General features: G+C 46.2%; 1 protein-coding gene across 7 annotated transcripts in view; it reads left to right on the top strand.

Annotated features, from left to right (window-relative positions):
* The window catches only part of MEGF11 (multiple EGF like domains 11), a 345,349-nt gene that overhangs the window by 202,816 nt on the left and 124,867 nt on the right, over window positions 1–17,666 (top strand). For all 7 annotated transcript variants that reach the window (XM_081838780.1, XM_081838776.1, XM_081838778.1 and 4 more), the window contains 2 exons: window positions 14,394–14,640; window positions 15,979–16,099. In XM_081838780.1, the coding sequence (XP_081694906.1) occupies window positions 14,394–14,640; window positions 15,979–16,099 (368 nt within the window). The remainder of the gene's footprint in view (window positions 1–14,393; window positions 14,641–15,978; window positions 16,100–17,666) is intronic.

Raw genomic sequence — 17,666 nt, 5'->3', positions numbered from 1 at the left:
ATGAGCACCACAACCCCATAGTTGCCTTCGACTGGACTTTACTGTCCAGTGGTCCTTTACCTTTTTTACCTTACAAAATAAAATTAAAGTGTGCACCTGTGGATTCCAGCAGAATTCAAACCAGAGCTGTAGGATCTTTTACATCCTGAAGGCTGCATTCCATTCTGGGTAAGCTTCTGAGGGGTAATTGCCAGTTAGTGGGCAGGGCTAGAGGCAAAAGTGGGCGGAGCAAGAAAAGATTTATCTTTGTACAGTGGGCAACTTTCTACATCCACTCTCATGTGCTTCTTTATCCTCCATCCATATAAGCAAAAGGCATGGTCAGAGTTCAAGGACACATTCCAGCCAGCTGAAAACACCCCAGGGGTGAAGCAAGGCCAATGAGGGATGTGGTGTGAGAAATGGGCATATGACCTGGGAGAGTTCAGAGGGCCAGACAGAGAGAGCTGGAGGGCCACATTCGCCCCCTGAGCCAAAAGCTACCCACTCCTGGCTGAAACTTTCATTTACAAGATGTTTGTCAGTGAGGAATTAATTAAGGAAAACCATTCCTTAATGCAGTGCTTCTCAGACTGAGTGCTGAGAGAGAACTGCTGCAAGAAATATTTGTTTGTGACAGATTAGTATACAGTGGTACCTCAGGTGAAGTACTTAATTCGTTCTGGAGGTCCGTACTTAACCTGAAACTGTTCTTAACCTGAAGCACCACTTTAGCTAATGGGGCCTCCTGCTGCTGCCGCGCCGCTGGAGCACAATTTCTGTTCTCATCCTGAAGCAAAGTTCTTAACCTGAAGCACTATTTCTGGGTTAGCGGAGTCTGTAACCTGAAGCGTATGTAACCTGAAGCGTATGTAACCCGAGGTACCACTGTATAGGAAACTGGGGAAATGATCCAGCAAAAGCCTAGATACTCTTTCCCTTTTCTTTGATGAGGTCCATACTTTATGCCAGCAGTTTAAATACAGGAGCATTTATTTGCATCAGCCACCAACCATTGTGGTTTGTGCTCCAAGTTCAGGTATATATAAACACAACAAAACAGATAAAATTGCCAAGTTAAATAGAAAATTAGACAGTTTAAAGGATCTAAGCATCATCGTGGCCCTTATTTTGATGGCAGACGCTAGCATCGTTGTGGTCTTTCCAATCACCAACTTACCTTAAGCCTGTAAGATGAATCTATGCAGTCAGAAATAAGTGCCACTGACTTCAGTGGAGCTGACTCTTAGGAAACTATGCATAGGTCTGCATTCATACTGACCCTAATAAGCTGGGTATTATGCTGTGTAGTGCTGTTCTCTGTGTGTGCATGCATAAGAATGGATCAGCACAATTGCCAGCATTTTTCAAACTTTCCTTGGTGGCCTGGTTTCAGGGTCTGTTATGAAGAGCTCCTTCATTTCAGAGTTTACTACTATACCACCACTGATCAGGAGAACCAGGCAGCACAGTGACTCATAAAGAAACACAAGCTCCAGGTATTCTGAGAGTGATCCTTACTCTTACATGCTGAAAGTAAAACTTTTTTTTTGGGGGGGAGGAAGATTGCAGTGTGCCCCTAATGTTAATTCAGGAAGAAAAACTGCCTACATCTATCGAATATTGCTTTAAAAGCATTGCAACTCTCCCTGAATGTGAATTAAAATCATTTTGGAAATGATCTGCTATAGAGCAGCAATGTATTTTTGAAATATTTCCCTTGTTTGCCAGCTGTAATGCCAATTAGATGGGTCAAGGTCCCAGGAAATCAGATTTCAAGAGAGCTGACCCAGGCAGTGGACGTTCTTTGGCGATACGTTTCAATTTCCTTCTGTTTTGTGTGAATATCATTCCAATGTTCCCAGAACCCTCGCAGTTCCCCTGCCAGAGTGCATCTTCTTTTTAAAAATTATTTGAAAAGAATTGAACAAGTCAATTATCTGATAATTAAGTACCTTTGAAGCAATTCAGCAAATTAGAAGTGGCGGCTGAGCTTGATAGAACGTATCAGAGAAAACTGCTGGAGTCGGTACATAAAATAATGAAGATAAGAAGCCGCCACAAAGCTTGGCTGTCATTGAGATGGCCGATGCTCAAGACTTCTTTTCATTATTGTTTTCTAAATGAATCAAGATAGAGACAGACAGCAATGCCCTCCCCCTTGTATAAAAGCAACTGTTTACATCAGAGGTCAGGAACATTTTTCAACTACGGGCCGTATACCCTTCTGGGCAGCCTCCCAGGGGCCACATGCCAGTGGTGGGCGAGACCAGAGGCAAAAGTGGGTGGAGCAATTAATGTTGTTGTTGTTTAGTCGTTTAGTCGTGTCCGACTCTTCATGACCCCATGGACCAGAGCAGACCAGGCACTCCTGTCTTCCACTGCCTCCCCCAGTTTGGTCAAACTCATTCTGGTAGCTTCGAGAACACTGTCCAACCATCTTGTCCTCCGTCATCCCCCTCTCCTTGTGCCCTCCATCTTTCCCAACATCAGGGTCTTTCCCAGGGAGTTTTCTCTTCTCATGAGGTGGCCAAAGTATTGGAGCCTCGGCTTCAGGATCTGTCCTTCCAGTGAGCACTCAGGGCTGATTTCCTTCGGAATGGATAGGTTTGATCTTCTTGCAGTCCATGTGACTCTCAAGAGTCTCCTCCAGCACCATAATTCAAAAGCATCCATTCTTCGACGATCAGCCTTCTTTATGGTCCAGCTCTCGCTTCCATACATCACTACTGGGAAAACCATAGCTTTAACTATACGGACCTTTGTTGGCAAGGTGATGTCTCTGCTTTTTAAGATGCTGTCTAGGTTTGTCATTGCTTTTCTCCCAAGAAGCAGGCGTCTTTTAATTTTGTGACTGCTGTCACCATCTGCAGTTAATGTAAATGTTACCTTTGTACAGTAGGCTAGATTCTACACAAACATGTACCACCCTCTTTGTCCTCCACCTATCCAGGCAAGCAAGAAGCATTATTCAAGGACACTTTTCTCCCAGCTTGAGTATGTCCTTGAACACTGATGATGCTTCTCAAGGAGGGTGCAAATCAGGGTGTGGCTTGGGGAGGTGTATGGCCCTTGGACAGTTGCAAGGCCCAAACGGAGTGGACTGGAAGGTTGCATTTGGCCCCCAGGACTGAGGTTTGTTGGTTGTTTACTGCATTTATATCCCACCTCCCACCTGTTTCTCCAATGAGCTCAAGGTGGGTCTCCCCATTCCTCGTTTAATCTCCACAACAGCCCTCATCCCTGGGATACATTGATATTTTTGTCATTGTCTTCTTTTAAAATAATAATAATAATTAATTATTTATACCCCGCACATCTGACTGGGTTTCCCCAGCCACTCTGGGCAGCTCCCAATAGAATTAAAAGCACAATAATACATCAGGCATTAAAAACTTCCCTAAACAGAGCTGCCTTCAGATGTCTTCTTAAAGTCAGATAGTTTTTTATTTCCGTGACATCTGATGGGAGGGCATTCCACAGGGTGGGCGACACTACCGAGAAGGTCCTTTAGCAGTTCCAGAGCAGGGCGGTACAATAACTAAAGGCAGTTTTACAGCATTTCCAATAATTGGGTTTGTGTCCCTAATAGTAGCTGGTTGTTTTAGTCTTCTACTGCTCTGACAGCTCCTGGACTTCATTGTGGGATGCCCCAGAGGGGTGTGTTTTTTCGGTCTTGTTAGGCTCTTGGCAAATCCCTTGCAGGTGATGCTGGTGGTGGGTCTCTGGCATGTTTTCTATTCATTTAGCTAGCCATTCGATGTATGTCCCACCCTTTCTCCTAAAGGAACTCAGAGCAGCAAACACGCCAGCCTCAAAAAAATGTAATAAACACCATATCTAGTAAACATTGCAGAATATTCGACCTCATCCAGTCAGTCTTTAATGTGAACGTAGGCATCTAATTCACTGGTAACTGACAAGAAACAAATTTGGTTTGGAAATGGAATAGCTTCAGCTAGAACTGATCCAAATCCTGGGGAAGCCCAGAATGTTTTCTGTCTGAGGCAAAGGAAGGAAAAGATCGCAGCTTCCCTTCCGAAGCTGACCAGAGTGCGGTGGAGTCTGGTCAATTAGGGCTAATGGGGCACTGCTCCACCAACCTGATCCTGCCTTCAGCCTGCCATCTTACATACATCATCTGGTCCAAAGGAGCTGGTTCTGACTGCCACCTTCTTCTTCCTCCCCCCTCTCAGCATTGTGCCTTATAGAACTCTGTAGGGAGGAGGAGGAGGATAAAACTAGAATTAATTGGCACTGCTAATCCTTGGCTCTGTCTCCCCCTACTGTTGGCCTCCTGCCTTACACTCATCTTGTCCCAATGGACACCAGTTACCTGAACTCTGGTGTCCTCCACTGCACCTGTGGCAGCAGACATTGCAGACAGAGCTGGGTAACATACCCAGCTCTGTCCTCCAGCAGATGGGAGTGTCTAGCTAAGGAGCTATGACTGCTGCCTGAGGCAGCTGCCTCACTTTTCCTAGTGGTAGAGCTGTCCCTGCCTAAATGCTCCTCCACCTGATCTTGCAAGCAGTTCTATCCTACGTGGGCAGAATCTAGCAGTAGAAGGAAATGGATGCAACATCATCATCATCATCATCATCATCATCATCATCATCATCACCTCCCTTCTAGCCTGTTAACTAGCCTGTGGCTTTTTGAAAAGAAGTCATCCCGTTTTTCTTACATGTGTAAGGTTTTCCTCTTTTTCTTTTTACAAAAAGTGTGTGTGGATACTAATGGTGTATTGGCTGAGAAAAGGAACAGAGCATTTAAAGCGTCCTGCACTCCTTTTCCAAATATTAAAAGGACATCAGAAGGTTTAAATGCACCAAGAAGAAAAGAGAGCAGCAAGGAGATACATGTAGATATCTGGAAACAAGTCTTTGAAGTGTTTTGCGAAAAAGAAAGGGAGCTACATTTCAAAGACAAAAATGGGACTGTTCCTTCATTCATCTGCTTCTGAAATTTTTAGAGAACCTAATTGTTTTATATTTCCAATCTGGGGTGGCAGTGGGTAGGGAATGGGGGGGGGAAGGATAATTTAGCCTTAGGATCCATGAAATAAAGGCCCAGTGTTCTTCCTTCACCAGCTCCAGCTGTTTCTTAGCAGAGGTTGTGGTTCCCTAGGGATGGGTGCCTTTGCCAATTTTGGTTTCTCTCAGTTTCTCATCCTCCTCCAAATCTTGATTTCATTTCTCCATACTTTCACATCAGTTTCTGAGTTCTCAAAAGTCACCCTAATAATTCTTCAGACTTTTAGAGCGAATTTATATATTCATTTTTGTGTGCAATTTTGCTTCATATAGTCAGTTCTGCAAAGCAGCTTCCCCTAAAATAATGTGTTTTTGTATGCTGCCTGATTGAAGAGAAATATTTTTGTCTGGCATCTAAAGGTATGTAATGAAGGCCCCAGGTGAGTCTCCCTGGGGAGAGCATTCCCCAAACATGGAGCCACCACTGAAAAGCCCTGCTCTTGTGTATCCACCCTCTGGACCTCTCGTGGAGAAGGAACACAAAGAAAGGCCTTTGTGCAAGGGCTTCAGATAGCATGCAATTCCATCCTGAACAGGTAACCTGCCAATTTCCCAAACATGGGAACCATAACCATCCACCCATAGAGCCTTCATCTTCCTAGGATCAAGCACAGTTTATTGTCCCTTATCCAGTCCATGTAGTTCCATGGTAGAGCAGCACCATGCAGAAAGCCCTGCGTTCAGCTCTGGCTGCACCCGTTGAAGTTCTTAGGTAGAAGAGATGGGAAGGATCCTTGACTGAGAATCCAGAAAGCTGTTGATAATATTAGTCTATACAATGAGTCAGTGATCTGATTCATAAAAATTGTAGAATTGTAGCGTTGAAGGGACCCCGGGAGTCATCTAGTCTAATCTCCTGCAATCCAAGAATTTCAACATGCAGGCCCCCGTCCAGTTTGAAACAATAGCAGACTCTGCTTAGCTTTGCAAATGTGCGAGCAGTTTTATTGCTTCACGACTAAGACAATGCTCAAAAAAGCACCAAGAAGCATTCATGAAACAGACTAGCAAAAGAGGTGCTGCTCTTGATAATGATGATGATGATGTTATTTTATGAGCCCAACCCCCTTCAGGTGCCACTACATTTTCCGCTGATGATTGGCATGCCCATTGGTGGCCTGATGTCAGGGACTGGGCAGAGGAGGAATGGTGGAGACCGCCTCCCCAGCCTGACCCTTCCAGAGAAGAGGAAGACAGTTCAGAATTGCAATGGGGGTTTGAGGGAGGTCATAGCTCAGAGGCGGATGAGGGGAATAGTTGCAAAATAATGGGAGAGGAGAAGGAGGAAGAGGAAGCACCAGGGAGGCGACAGCTGATGGACACAGTGTCTTTAGAAAGCATTCCAACCCCCCCCCCAACCCGGTGAGCCTTGGAAGTAGGAGAGCAAAGAGCTCAAAGGCAGAGGGCGCTTGTCAGCACCCGTAGGGATGACGCATGAGGGAGTGGGGGAGACGGAGGGGGTGGAGATTCACTCGGGACAACGCCATTATCCAAGAGGCTGTGTTCCAAAGCCTCTCCCTGTAAATGCTGAATAAAAAGCTGGTGGTAAGAAACTTCCTTGTCTTTGTATGTTCCTAGGCAACTGGCCATGGGAGTTGCTTACAGCTACCTGACACCTCATTGTGGGTTTTTTGTTTTTTTAAAAAAAGATTTTCACAAACTATTAGGAACATATGAAGCTGCCTTATTAGAGTTAGACTAGTGGTCCATGTAGCCCAGTACTCCCAGTACAGTGGTACCTGTGGTTACAGGTGCTTCAGGTTACAGACACTTCAGGTTACAGATTCTGCTAACCCAGAAATAGTACCTCGGGTTAAGAACTTTGCTTCAGGATGAGAACAGAAATCGTGCTGCGGCGCAGCAGCAGTGGGAGGCCCCATTAGCTAAAGTGGTACCTCAGGTTAAGAACAGTTTCAGGTTAAGAATGGACGTCCAGAACGAATTAAGTTCTTAACCCGAGGTACCACTCTACTGGGAGTGGCTCTTCAGGGTTTCAGGCAGGAGACATTCTCAGCCTGACCTGGAGATTTGTGGAGTTGAACCTGGGTCCTTCTGTGTGCTAAGCATGTATTCTGCCACTGGGTTATGAGGCAAAGGCTTCTGTTCTCACAGAACCAACCAGATACCTATGAGAAGCTCGCAAGCAGGACGAGCATGCTCCCCACTTGTGATTCTCAGCAACTGATATTCAGAGACACATGGCCTCTAGCTCGGGGGGGGTCCTCTTTTAAAGCCATAGAAATGCGTAACAGCTACCCCTCTGCACTCAAGTAGATTTTGCAGTTGTAGAGAAGCATCTCCTCCAAATAGGGCCTTAAGAATTGCTCTGCAGAATCAGATCAAAGGCCCCATTAATCCAGCAGCCAACCAGATGTTTTTAGGAGTCCTGCAGGAAGGACCTGAGTATGAAAGCACACTCTCTCCCTCTTCACTTGTGTTTGGAGTATTTGGAGACTTACTGCCTCCAGTACTGGAAAGCAATACTGGAAATTCACAATACAATTATCCTCCATGTTTCCTGCTCTTCATGACCTCGAGGATCCCTTTGAAATTAACAGCCCCCTTGATCCTCAGCAGGATATATCCCTCTCCACAGCCCAGAGCAAAGCTCATTTTGTGGAGGCTGGGTGTGGGGCAATCGCCTTTTGAATTGGGGTTGGGAATAGATACCCTGCAGGAGCCGCAGTATGAGATGAGAGGGGGGCAGCCTTTGAAGTAATCTGCTGGATAAGCAACTGGAAACTCGTTCAGCAGGGCAGTAATGTCTACAAAAGTAATAGAAAGCTTTTAAAAGAGAGGTAGGGATTTCAGATATTCCTTTCCCCACCATAATGCTCAAAGTGGCCATTTATTAAAAAATATCTTTTTTAAGAAACCTGTTTGATGTGTTTTGGTCGTTTTCTTTCCATCACTGGGTTTTTTTGCTCATCTTTTATGTGTCTCCTATGACAATTTCTTTTCGAGAATTGGCCAGCAGGATCTGCATGCGTTCCCAAACTTTGTTTCTATCAATTAGAGGCACACACAAAAAAAAACCTTCAAATTTTTTTACATTTTTTTTTTGCCATTTGCATTATTAGACCAAGAACAAAAATTAATACCGCTGAGGGGAATTGGCTAGAACATTATTTTAAATGGAACACTGCAGGACAGACCTTTGTCAGAGAGAAGTCTCTTCCAAATGGCACAAAAAAGAAAAGGAACTGTGAGGTTTTGGATGTTCCACAATTGAATTAAGCAACTGCATTCAGTAGAGTTGGTGGCTAATGAGATGGCTCTTCAAGATTAAATCGTGACTGTATTAGCCATGTGTGTTATCAGATAGAGACTGCCTGGCTGTGATACAATCAGTGGGATCGTTCCCTCAAGGATCCAAGGACATCCTTGTGTCTCTTTAGAAAAATGAAGATGGCATTAACTTCCTCTGCTGTGTGATCATCTATCTTTTTGCAGGGAGCTGGCAAATACTGATGATTTCCTCCCCCCCCCAATTACCTTGTTTACTTCTTATAAGCCCAAGGAAAGAACTCCAAAAGAGAGGGCAGATAATCCCAACATACTCTCAGAGGAGTATGGTAGCTGGTTCTGCTTACTTTCATTATATAGAGAAGAACCGTTTGGGTCTCCAGCACCCAAGGAGAGGGGCAAACTTAGAATGGGGAGTTAATAAGCTAGAAAAATAGAAATGCAGAGTTGAATGGGACTCCAAGGGTCATCTAGTCCAACCCTCTGCAGTGCAAGAATCACAGCTAAAGAATCCCTGACAGATGGCCAGCCAACCTCTGCTTAAAAACCTCCCATGAAGAAAAGTCCAGTACCTTCCAAGGGAGTCGGTTCCACTGTCAAACAGCTGTTACTGTCAGAAAGTTCTTCCTAATGTTGGGTAAAGCAGGGACATCACATTGCCAACAAAGGTCCATACAGTAAAAGCTATGGTTTTCCCAGTAGTGATGTATGGAAGTGAAAGCTGGACCATAAAGAAGGCTGATCGCCAAAGAATGGATGCTTTTGAATTATGGTGCTGGAGGAGACTCTTGAGAGTCCCATGGACTGCAAGAAGATCAAACCTATCCATTCCGAAGGAAATCAGCCCTGAGTGCTCACTGGAAGGACAGATCGTGAAGCTGAGGCTCCAATACTTTGGCCACCTCATGAGAAGAGAAGACTCCCTGGAAAAGACCCTGTTGTTGGGAAAGATGGAGGGCACAAGGAGAATGGGACGACAGAGGACGAGATGGTTGGACAGTGTTCTCGAAGCTACCAGCATGAGTTTGACCAAACTGCGGGAGGCAGTGGAAGACAGAAGTGCCTGGTGTGCTCTGGTCCATGGGGTCATGAAGAGTCGGACATGACTAAACGACTAAACAACAACAACAGTGTTGGGTCAGAATCTCTTTTCTTGTAACTTGAAGTCCTTGGATTGGGTCCTCCCCTCTGGAGTGGCAGAAAACAAGCTTGCACTATCTTACATGTGAATCACCTTCATAAGGACATAGCTTAGCATAAGAGTATCTGCTTTGCATACAGAAGGTCCCAGGTTCAGTCCCCAGCATCTCCAGGTAGGCGATGTCTGGATGTCCCACATCAGAAACACACTGCCTGTCAGTGTCAGCAATATAGTGCTAGATGGACCAACTGTCTACTCTGTGAAGGGCAGATTCCTACAGTTTTTTGGGATTGCAATTCCCTGCGGGGGGTAAATATTTGAGAGTACCTGGTAGACATTCATTGGATGGATGGATGATGTGTGCAAATACGATTCAAAGAGTGTGGGTGGGTGATGATGACCTTAAGAAAGAAAGAGAATGTGGGCGGTGAAGACCTCAAGAGAGAGATGGAGGTGGCTGTAGCCCTGCCCATCTCTGACATCTGGCTCCCAACAGATTATCCCCAAGGGCACGTGGGCCTCAACAGAAAACGTTCATCGCCCATAATTTGTACATTTTGCCATAACTCTGGGTCTCTTGAGAAGATACTGAGAAGGCACATCAGGCTCATTGGAAGGGCTTGAAGACCATTTGGGTCCCTTCCAACTCTGCAAGTCTATGATTCATGTGGAAAGCTTGTTTGAATAAGTAGTTGTGTTGTTGCTGTTTTATCATGATAAGCTTTGGGGGCTGAGTTTCAGCTGCATAAAGATAACCAGTGCATTGCTCCAACCAAAAAAAGTAACTGGTGTGATTTTGATGCATCTTATGAAGGGAACAAGTCATTTCATAGACTTGGCTGGAGCCCACAGTGGAGTGGGAGGAACAGCCTGCATGGAAGTGGGTTTCTCAGCCTCTTGTTATTGCAACTTGTTTAAGCAGTCCCCTGTCCTGTGTTTCTCTTGCCAACGGTGTTCAATGGAGCCAAGCTGAACTGTGGCTGTGAAGTGGACCGCAGCCAACGTCGCCCTGCGATGCAACTGAAGCTGCTATGCTGTCTTGCTCTAACGTGGGAGTTGAAATGTTGACAGATGCTTCCCACATGCGATAGGGGTGATGGGAGGAAGCTTCTCATTCCCCGCGTTGCGTTTTGCAGGTTCAGTGCTAGCCGCACGTGCTTTGTGCAAATGCTGTTCTCACGGGTGTGAACTCCCAACAGGGGAGCCAGGCATTACAGAAAGCAAATGTGGAAAAGCACCATCGGAATAATTGTTTCAAGTTTTGAAATGCCTCTCTTATGACCCCATTTCAGCATTGGTGGTGGTGGTGGCAACGGAACCCTCCATTCAGTGTTTTTCCTCTGCACTCAGTAAAGGGGGTGGCCCAGGGAGCAATTGTGGCCTTGTGAGATAAGGAAGGGCCATTGCTGAGTGGCAGATTGCATGCAGAGATGCCCAAGGCCCCAGCAGCTCCAAGTAGGGCTGTGAGAGACTGGCTGAAACCCTGGGAGCTTCTGCCAGCTAGTCCAGGCAATACTTAGCTGGATGGACCAGTGGCCTGACTCAGTGTAAGGCACATTCCTGTGTTCCTAGAAGAGTTGGAAGACACACTCATGGCTTGTTCAGGGCAATCCGGAATGAAAGCATCTTTTACAAATTTGTTCAGTGTGTTTCCTGTTTGTTTGGGGTAAGAGCCATAGTTCAGGGATAAGAGTACATGCTCTGAGTGCAGAAGGTCACAGTTCAATTCCCAGCAACTCCAGGTAGAACTGGGAGAGACCACTTCTTGGGACAGCCACTGCCAGTCAGTGTAGACAACACTAGATGGACTGATAGTCTGGATCATTATAGAGTAGCTTTCTTTGTTCCTATGCTAAGAGCGAAATTTAGAATAGGAAGAAAGAGTAGGCCTGGTTTTCATAGCTGGACAAGACTTCAGCATCTTGTACTCTGTAACTTTATTGGGTGTTTGCTTTTAATACAGAGGGCGGGGAGCGACCTTTTACAGAGTCAAAACCACTCAGTAGTGTCTGCACTGATTGACAGCAGCTCCTCAGGGTTTCCAGGGGTCTCTCCAGTTGTACCTGGAAATGCTGTCTGGGATTGAACCCAGGACTTTCTGCAGACAAAGTGGGTGTTCTTCCACTGAGCTGCAGCTCTTCCTCAAAGAGAGAGATATGATGGCTGTCCCCAAGTGCTCTGCTCCTGGCATCTCCTCTTCTCCGGTTCAACTTCCTCCGTTCAATTCATTATCTCCCTTCCTTACAAGATTAGTATTTTATTTAAATGATAAAAAATGCATGTTCCAAATGTTCTGGAATGGTTTATTATTCTGGCCGAATCCTCTCCTTTCTACCTCCTGCTCATCTGGATGTAAATTAGAAATAAATCGGGCAGCTCCAGGGTGCCTTGTGGTGCAAAAGGAGGAGAGGATTTGGCTCTCTTGGCTTTCAGGTTGAGCCAAGAATTCTCCCTTCCTTCTCTTTACCTTTGATGGAATATTTATAATGCTCCCCTGACACATCATATAAAGAGTATGGATTTTGTCACGTGCAGAGAGGGAGAGAGAGACCCTGAAATAAGGTCAAATTAAGCCAGAGCCTTTAAAGATACTCAGATTTGGTTTTGCTGTAGTGAATGTTGCTTCCTTATTTACATGGTCTCTGGAGGAAGAATTCTGGTGATGTGTTTTTCTTTTTTCTTTTAAGAGTGCTAATGATGCTATCTCACTGGGTTAACTCCATTGATTGAAAGATTTGTCCAGATGTCTGATAAGGAGTCCGGCACCAATGTTTAGTTTCTAAATGCAGAAACTAAATGTTGATTTCCTGGGAGCCTGTGGCTGCTTGTGGTCATTCCCTGGCAAGTCACTTTGCTTATGCTCAGAGGCATCACCTCCCTTACTGCTGTTTTCTGTGCCCAGCCTTAACATAAGAAGAGCCTGCTGGATCAGGCCAATGATCCATTTAGTCCAGAATCCTGTTCTCACAGTGGTCAGCCAGATGCCCCAATGGGAAACCTTCTAGCAGGACCCAAGCACAAGAGCACTCTCTCCGCCTCCATAAATTCAGAAGCATTGCTGCCTCCAATTGTGGAGGCAGAGCATAGCCCTTGTGGCTAGTAACCATTGATTACTTTCTCCATGAATTTGGCTAATCCCCTTTTAAAGCCATCCAAGTCGGTGGCCATCACTGTCTCCTGGGGAAGACAGTTGTCTCCTCGGTAAGTGAGTTGTATGGTTTGACTATTCGCTGTGTGAATAGTTGCCGTATTTTTCGCTCTATAAGACGCACCAGACCATAAGACGCACCTAGTTTTTGGAGGAGGAAAACAAGAAAAAAATATATTCTGAATCTCAGAAGCCAGAACAGCAAGAGGGATTGTGGGGCAGCGAAAGCAGCGGTCCCTCTTCCTGTTTTGGCTTCTGGGATAGCTGCATAGCCTGCATTCGCTCCATAAGACACACACACATTTCCCCTTACTTTTTCGGAGGGGAAAAGTGCATATTAGAGAATGAAAAATACGGTATTTTTATCTGTCCTAAATCTTCCAACATTCAGGTTCATTGGATGTCCATGAGTTCTAACATTATGAGAGGGGGAAACAGACTTTTTCCGGGCTTAAACAGGCCTAGGGGACAAGAGTCCTGGTCAACCTGGCTGCATACCAAGCCCTGTTTAAGAGACAAGTCTATTTTTGAGAGAGAGCGTCTGAAATTGGCAGAGACAACAGCTCCTCTCTCTCTCATCCCTGTATCCCCTTCCATAGGGAAAAGAGATAAATCCATCCCTGTTTACTATGCAGTAAAAACAATGCATGATGTAGTGGTTGTATTGCCAGGACTTGTTCCTTTTTTTCTGTTGCTGTAAATCCAGGGGACACGATCGCCCTGAGAGCCAGTCAGAGATTGGAGTGCCCTATCCTCTCTGCCAACACGGCCCCAGTCCATGATCTAAAGGCCTACTTTAGACATACCCAAGTGCCTATCATTCTCTGTGACCTTTTCAATATATTTTCTCCCTTTGAGGGGCATGTGTGTGTGTTTGTGTGTGTGTGATGAGCCCCTCAGTCCTGATTGGTACAGTGCTGGGGTGGCAGCCACTCTCAGATGACGAGGAAGAAGAGGAGGGGGCACAAAGGATGCCTTTGGTGGGGAACAGCCTGTGAGAGAGGGAGTGGCCCCCACTCCCTTGCCTTTAGAGACTGGGGAAGGGAGATGGACAGGGCCACTGACTCCATGTCCTGCCCCATCCATGGAGTGGAGATATTCCCCAGGAACAGGGAAAAACATTGACCATCTAGAAGGTGGGGGGGCTGGATAACTGCAGAGGAGGAGGAGGAGGAGGAAGAAGAGCCAGGGTGCATGACCTTCATCCCATCACCAAGAACTCAGCACCACATTTGCTGTTCGCAACAGACCCATGCCATTTAAGAGAAGCCTGTATCTCCAAGTGCACCAGTCCCACAGGGAGACTCTCGCAAGGGAGCACACCATGTCTTGCTTTTAAAGGATACTCCAAACCTGCCATCGTTCCAAGGCGTTTGTGTGGGTGGGGGCACTACAAAAAAAGAGAAAAGGAATAGTGGAGAAAATGAAGATGAAATTCTGCAAAGGAAGGTTGCGAGAGGGGAAAAAATTCTGCAAAGGAAGGTTGCGAGAGGGGAAAAAAATATTCATGCTATTTATTAAATGTATGCAGATACCCATCTAAAGTATTTCCTCAGCGATTTGCAACATAGCATTTTAAAAAAAAAAAATAATACAGGTTATAATAGTGAAAAACAACCACAAAAGACAGCCAAAAAACCTTTTCTTACAACAGCTAAAAAGCTCAGGAAATACCTTCTGAAGAATTTCGGCTATAATTTCTACATATGTGTATGTGTGTGTTTGATGTGGGGAATGCTTCAACTTTTCTTCTGTTCCTAACCTTCCAAGGGATCACACGAAGTGCCACTAATGTGATGTGTTCTTCTGCTAAATGAGCGTGTGTTTCTCCTTCTGCTTCCAGGCTGTGATAGTGACCACTGGGGTCCTCACTGCAGCAACCGCTGCCAGTGCCAGAATGAAGCGCTTTGCAACCCCATCACTGGTGCCTGCGTCTGTGCGACTGGATACAAAGGATGGCGCTGTGAGGACTTGTGTGACCCAGGAAGTTACGGCAAAGGCTGCCAGCTGAAGTGCCAGTGTCACAATGGGGCCACCTGTGACCATAAGACCGGGGAGTGCCACTGTGCTCCTGGATACACAGGTGTCTTGTAAGTTGAGTGCTGGGTACCTTTTACATGCGGGCTTTGCGGCAGTTGCTTTCTCTTAGGACCACATTCCCACTGTACATTTGAAGCACTGTGATACCACTTTAAGCAGCCACGGCTTGCCCCAAGGAATTCTGGGAGCTGTAGTTTGAGAGTTGTTAGGAGGCCTCTGTTCCCCCTCCCAGAGCTACAGTTCGGAGAGTAGTCAAATCATCGACCACCCTTTGCAGGGAACTTTGGGAATTGTAGTTCTGTGAGGAGAAGAAGGGTCTCCTAGCAACTCTCTGTACCCTTGGCAAACTACAGCTCCCAGAATTGTTTGTAGGAAGCCATGACTGTTTGAAGGGGTATCATAATGCTTTAAATATTAGTGTCACAGTTGTCTGAAATGTGCCCAGTTAGGATTCCTTCTTTTGGAGAGAAGCCCTGTGCAACTTGTGACCCACCAAGGAAGCAAAGCTCACCATCACATAGTGAACATGTTTCCCTCGCAGACCATCTGTGTGGCATGCACGATTTTCATGTATATGTGGGAACCCTTCGAACCAAACCTTGCGTAAGAGGTGATCATAAGGTAAAGGTAAGGGGGACCCCTGGCCATTAGGTCCAGTCGTGGCCGACTCTGGGGTCGCGGCGCTCATCTCGCTTTATTGGCCGATGGAGCCGGCGTACAGCTTCCGGGTCATGTGGCCAGCATGACTAAGCTGCTTCTGGTGAACCAGAGCAGCACATGGAAACGCCATTTACCTTTCCGCCAGAGCGGTACCTATTTATCTACTTGCACTTTGACGTGCTTTTGAACTGCTAGGTTGGCAGGAGCAGGGACCGAGCAACGGGAGCTCACCCCATCGCAGGGATTCGAATCGGCAACCTTCTATCGGCAAGTCCTAGGCTCTGTAGTTTAACCCACAGCGCCACCCGCGTCCCCTGTATTGCATCATACTGTATTGCAAATGTTTGTTGAGTTTGGGGAGTTCAGTACATAACTTCCACCCAGCTTGCCATACCGCTTGCCCAGTGTACAACTGAACCTTCCCCTTGTGGAAATACTTTTATCTCCCATGAACCACAGGTTATCTTACTGAGTGAAGGGCTCTTAAAATGAATAAAGGATCTGAAACAAAAGCAATGTTGTTTGGAGCAATAAATATCGGATAGCTACATTTTACCATTTTACCGTTGATGCCGTCGATTGGAATTTGCTGAGTGTTTGATTATTTGTGTAGGCGCTCCTGCAACAGCGCTGCCCTCTTGTAGCTTCCTGATGTAAATTGTTTCCGTGTCTGTTTTGTGTTTCATTTTGGTGTCCGTCCCTCCTCGCTTCCGACAACACCTGTGAAGCTGCGAAGAGCATTGTCCTCCCGGCAGCCATGGAGCACAGTGTGAGCAGCGGTGCCCATGCCAGAATGGGGGGACCTGCCACCACGTCACTGGAGAGTGTGCCTGTCCCCCAGGATGGATGGTATGTAACATTGGACTACAGTCGCAGCCATGCACCCCTTGGAACATACTTTAGTGCACATAAATGTTGGTGGGGTTAAGCTTTGCATAACGCCTCTCCAAGCCATTTGCACAAGATAGATTCAGTAAGTGCCTTTTAAAATATGGCATCTAGTCTCATATTCTAATAGGCAGTGCTCCCCAGAGATCTGTTGGACTGTTTTCCAGGATGGGCACCAGACTCACTGAACTGACAGTGAGGCTCAAGAGATGTGCTGAGTGACTAGCGTGAGCTGAGGCTGCATCCACGCCATACATTTAAAGCAGCATGATGCCACTTTAACAGTCATGGCTTCCCCCAAAGAATCCTGGGAGCTGTAGTTTGTTAAGGCTGCTGAGAGTTGTTCCCCTCATAGAACTGCTATTCCCTGAGTGGCTTAAAAGACTGTATTTCCCAGAGTATGCTGGGAAATGTAGCTCTCTGAAGGGAAAGGGGCCTTCTAACAACTGTTGTTGTTGTTGTTGTTGTTGTTGTTGTTATTAGCTGGGGCTGAGTTCCATGTCATCGCAGGGGTTTGGAGTAGATGACCCTTTGGACCCCTTCCAACTCTACAATTTTGTCATTCTATGATTTATGAGAAAGATAAACTAATCACACTTTTTGCTTCTACCTGAGCCTAACAATGAGATGAAGCATGTGGCTCTGTATCAGGGAGATCTGGCTTCCATTTGCCCTCAGCCATGAAACTCCCCAGGTGATCCTGCCACAGCCCATAATCTCTTAGCCTAACTATAAAACGTGGTCAATGTGGGGTGGAGGCTCTTAGTCCACCAATGAGCTCCTGGGAGGAAGAGCAAGATTCAAACAAGATGGATGAGAACAAGAGGTGTCCAAAGTCACAGAAAGGGAAGGCGTGAATGCTGCAACCCAGAGACTCTGGGGAGTATTTGCACTGTGTCAGAGGGAGGTCTGCTACAGAGGTCAATGCAATTCTTTCCCTCCCGCTCGCATAATCTTGCTCATTTCTGGCATAATTTTACTTGCGTTAAGAGGGGCTGCCGGGGATTGGCTTCGAGGCAGCGCATTATTACTCGCACCTTTAATTCTGTGTGTCAAGGGAGGAGGGTGAGGAAAGGCTGTGCTCTTTTTTCTCTCCCCCTTTTCCAAATCTAAATCTGTATCAATAATGTGATAATTAACTCCCTCTGGATTTGCCAAGGCTTCATTCAGCTGCGCGCCGTTCCCTGGCATCATTCCATCATTTGACAATTAGCCTGTTGGCAAGTCCCGCTGCTGGAATCGGGCAGAGAAAGGGAAAGGCAGGGGAAGGGGTGTCAGACAGACTCTGGGGATCCTTCCTGGTTAATACCATGAAAGGCTATGAAGATGGGTGGGAGCTTTGGGTTACATGGGGGTGGGGAGTGAGGAGCCACCAGGTCCATGCTGGAACAATTGTGACAAGATCTGGGCTATGGCAGGAATGTGCTGAACTGTTCACTCTTCTTCTCCCCATGGATCCCCTGGTGAATTTTGGAAGGTTGGAGAGAGTGCCGAATAGCAGGACTACCATCGTTACAATTAGGGTTGC

Source organism: Podarcis erhardii, assembly GCF_964252035.2.
Source record: "Podarcis erhardii genome assembly, chromosome: 14".
NCBI classification, from domain to species: domain Eukaryota; kingdom Metazoa; phylum Chordata; class Lepidosauria; order Squamata; family Lacertidae; genus Podarcis; species Podarcis erhardii.
The sequence above is the reverse complement of the archived record's forward strand: the minus strand, read 5'-3'. Positions and strand labels throughout refer to the sequence as shown.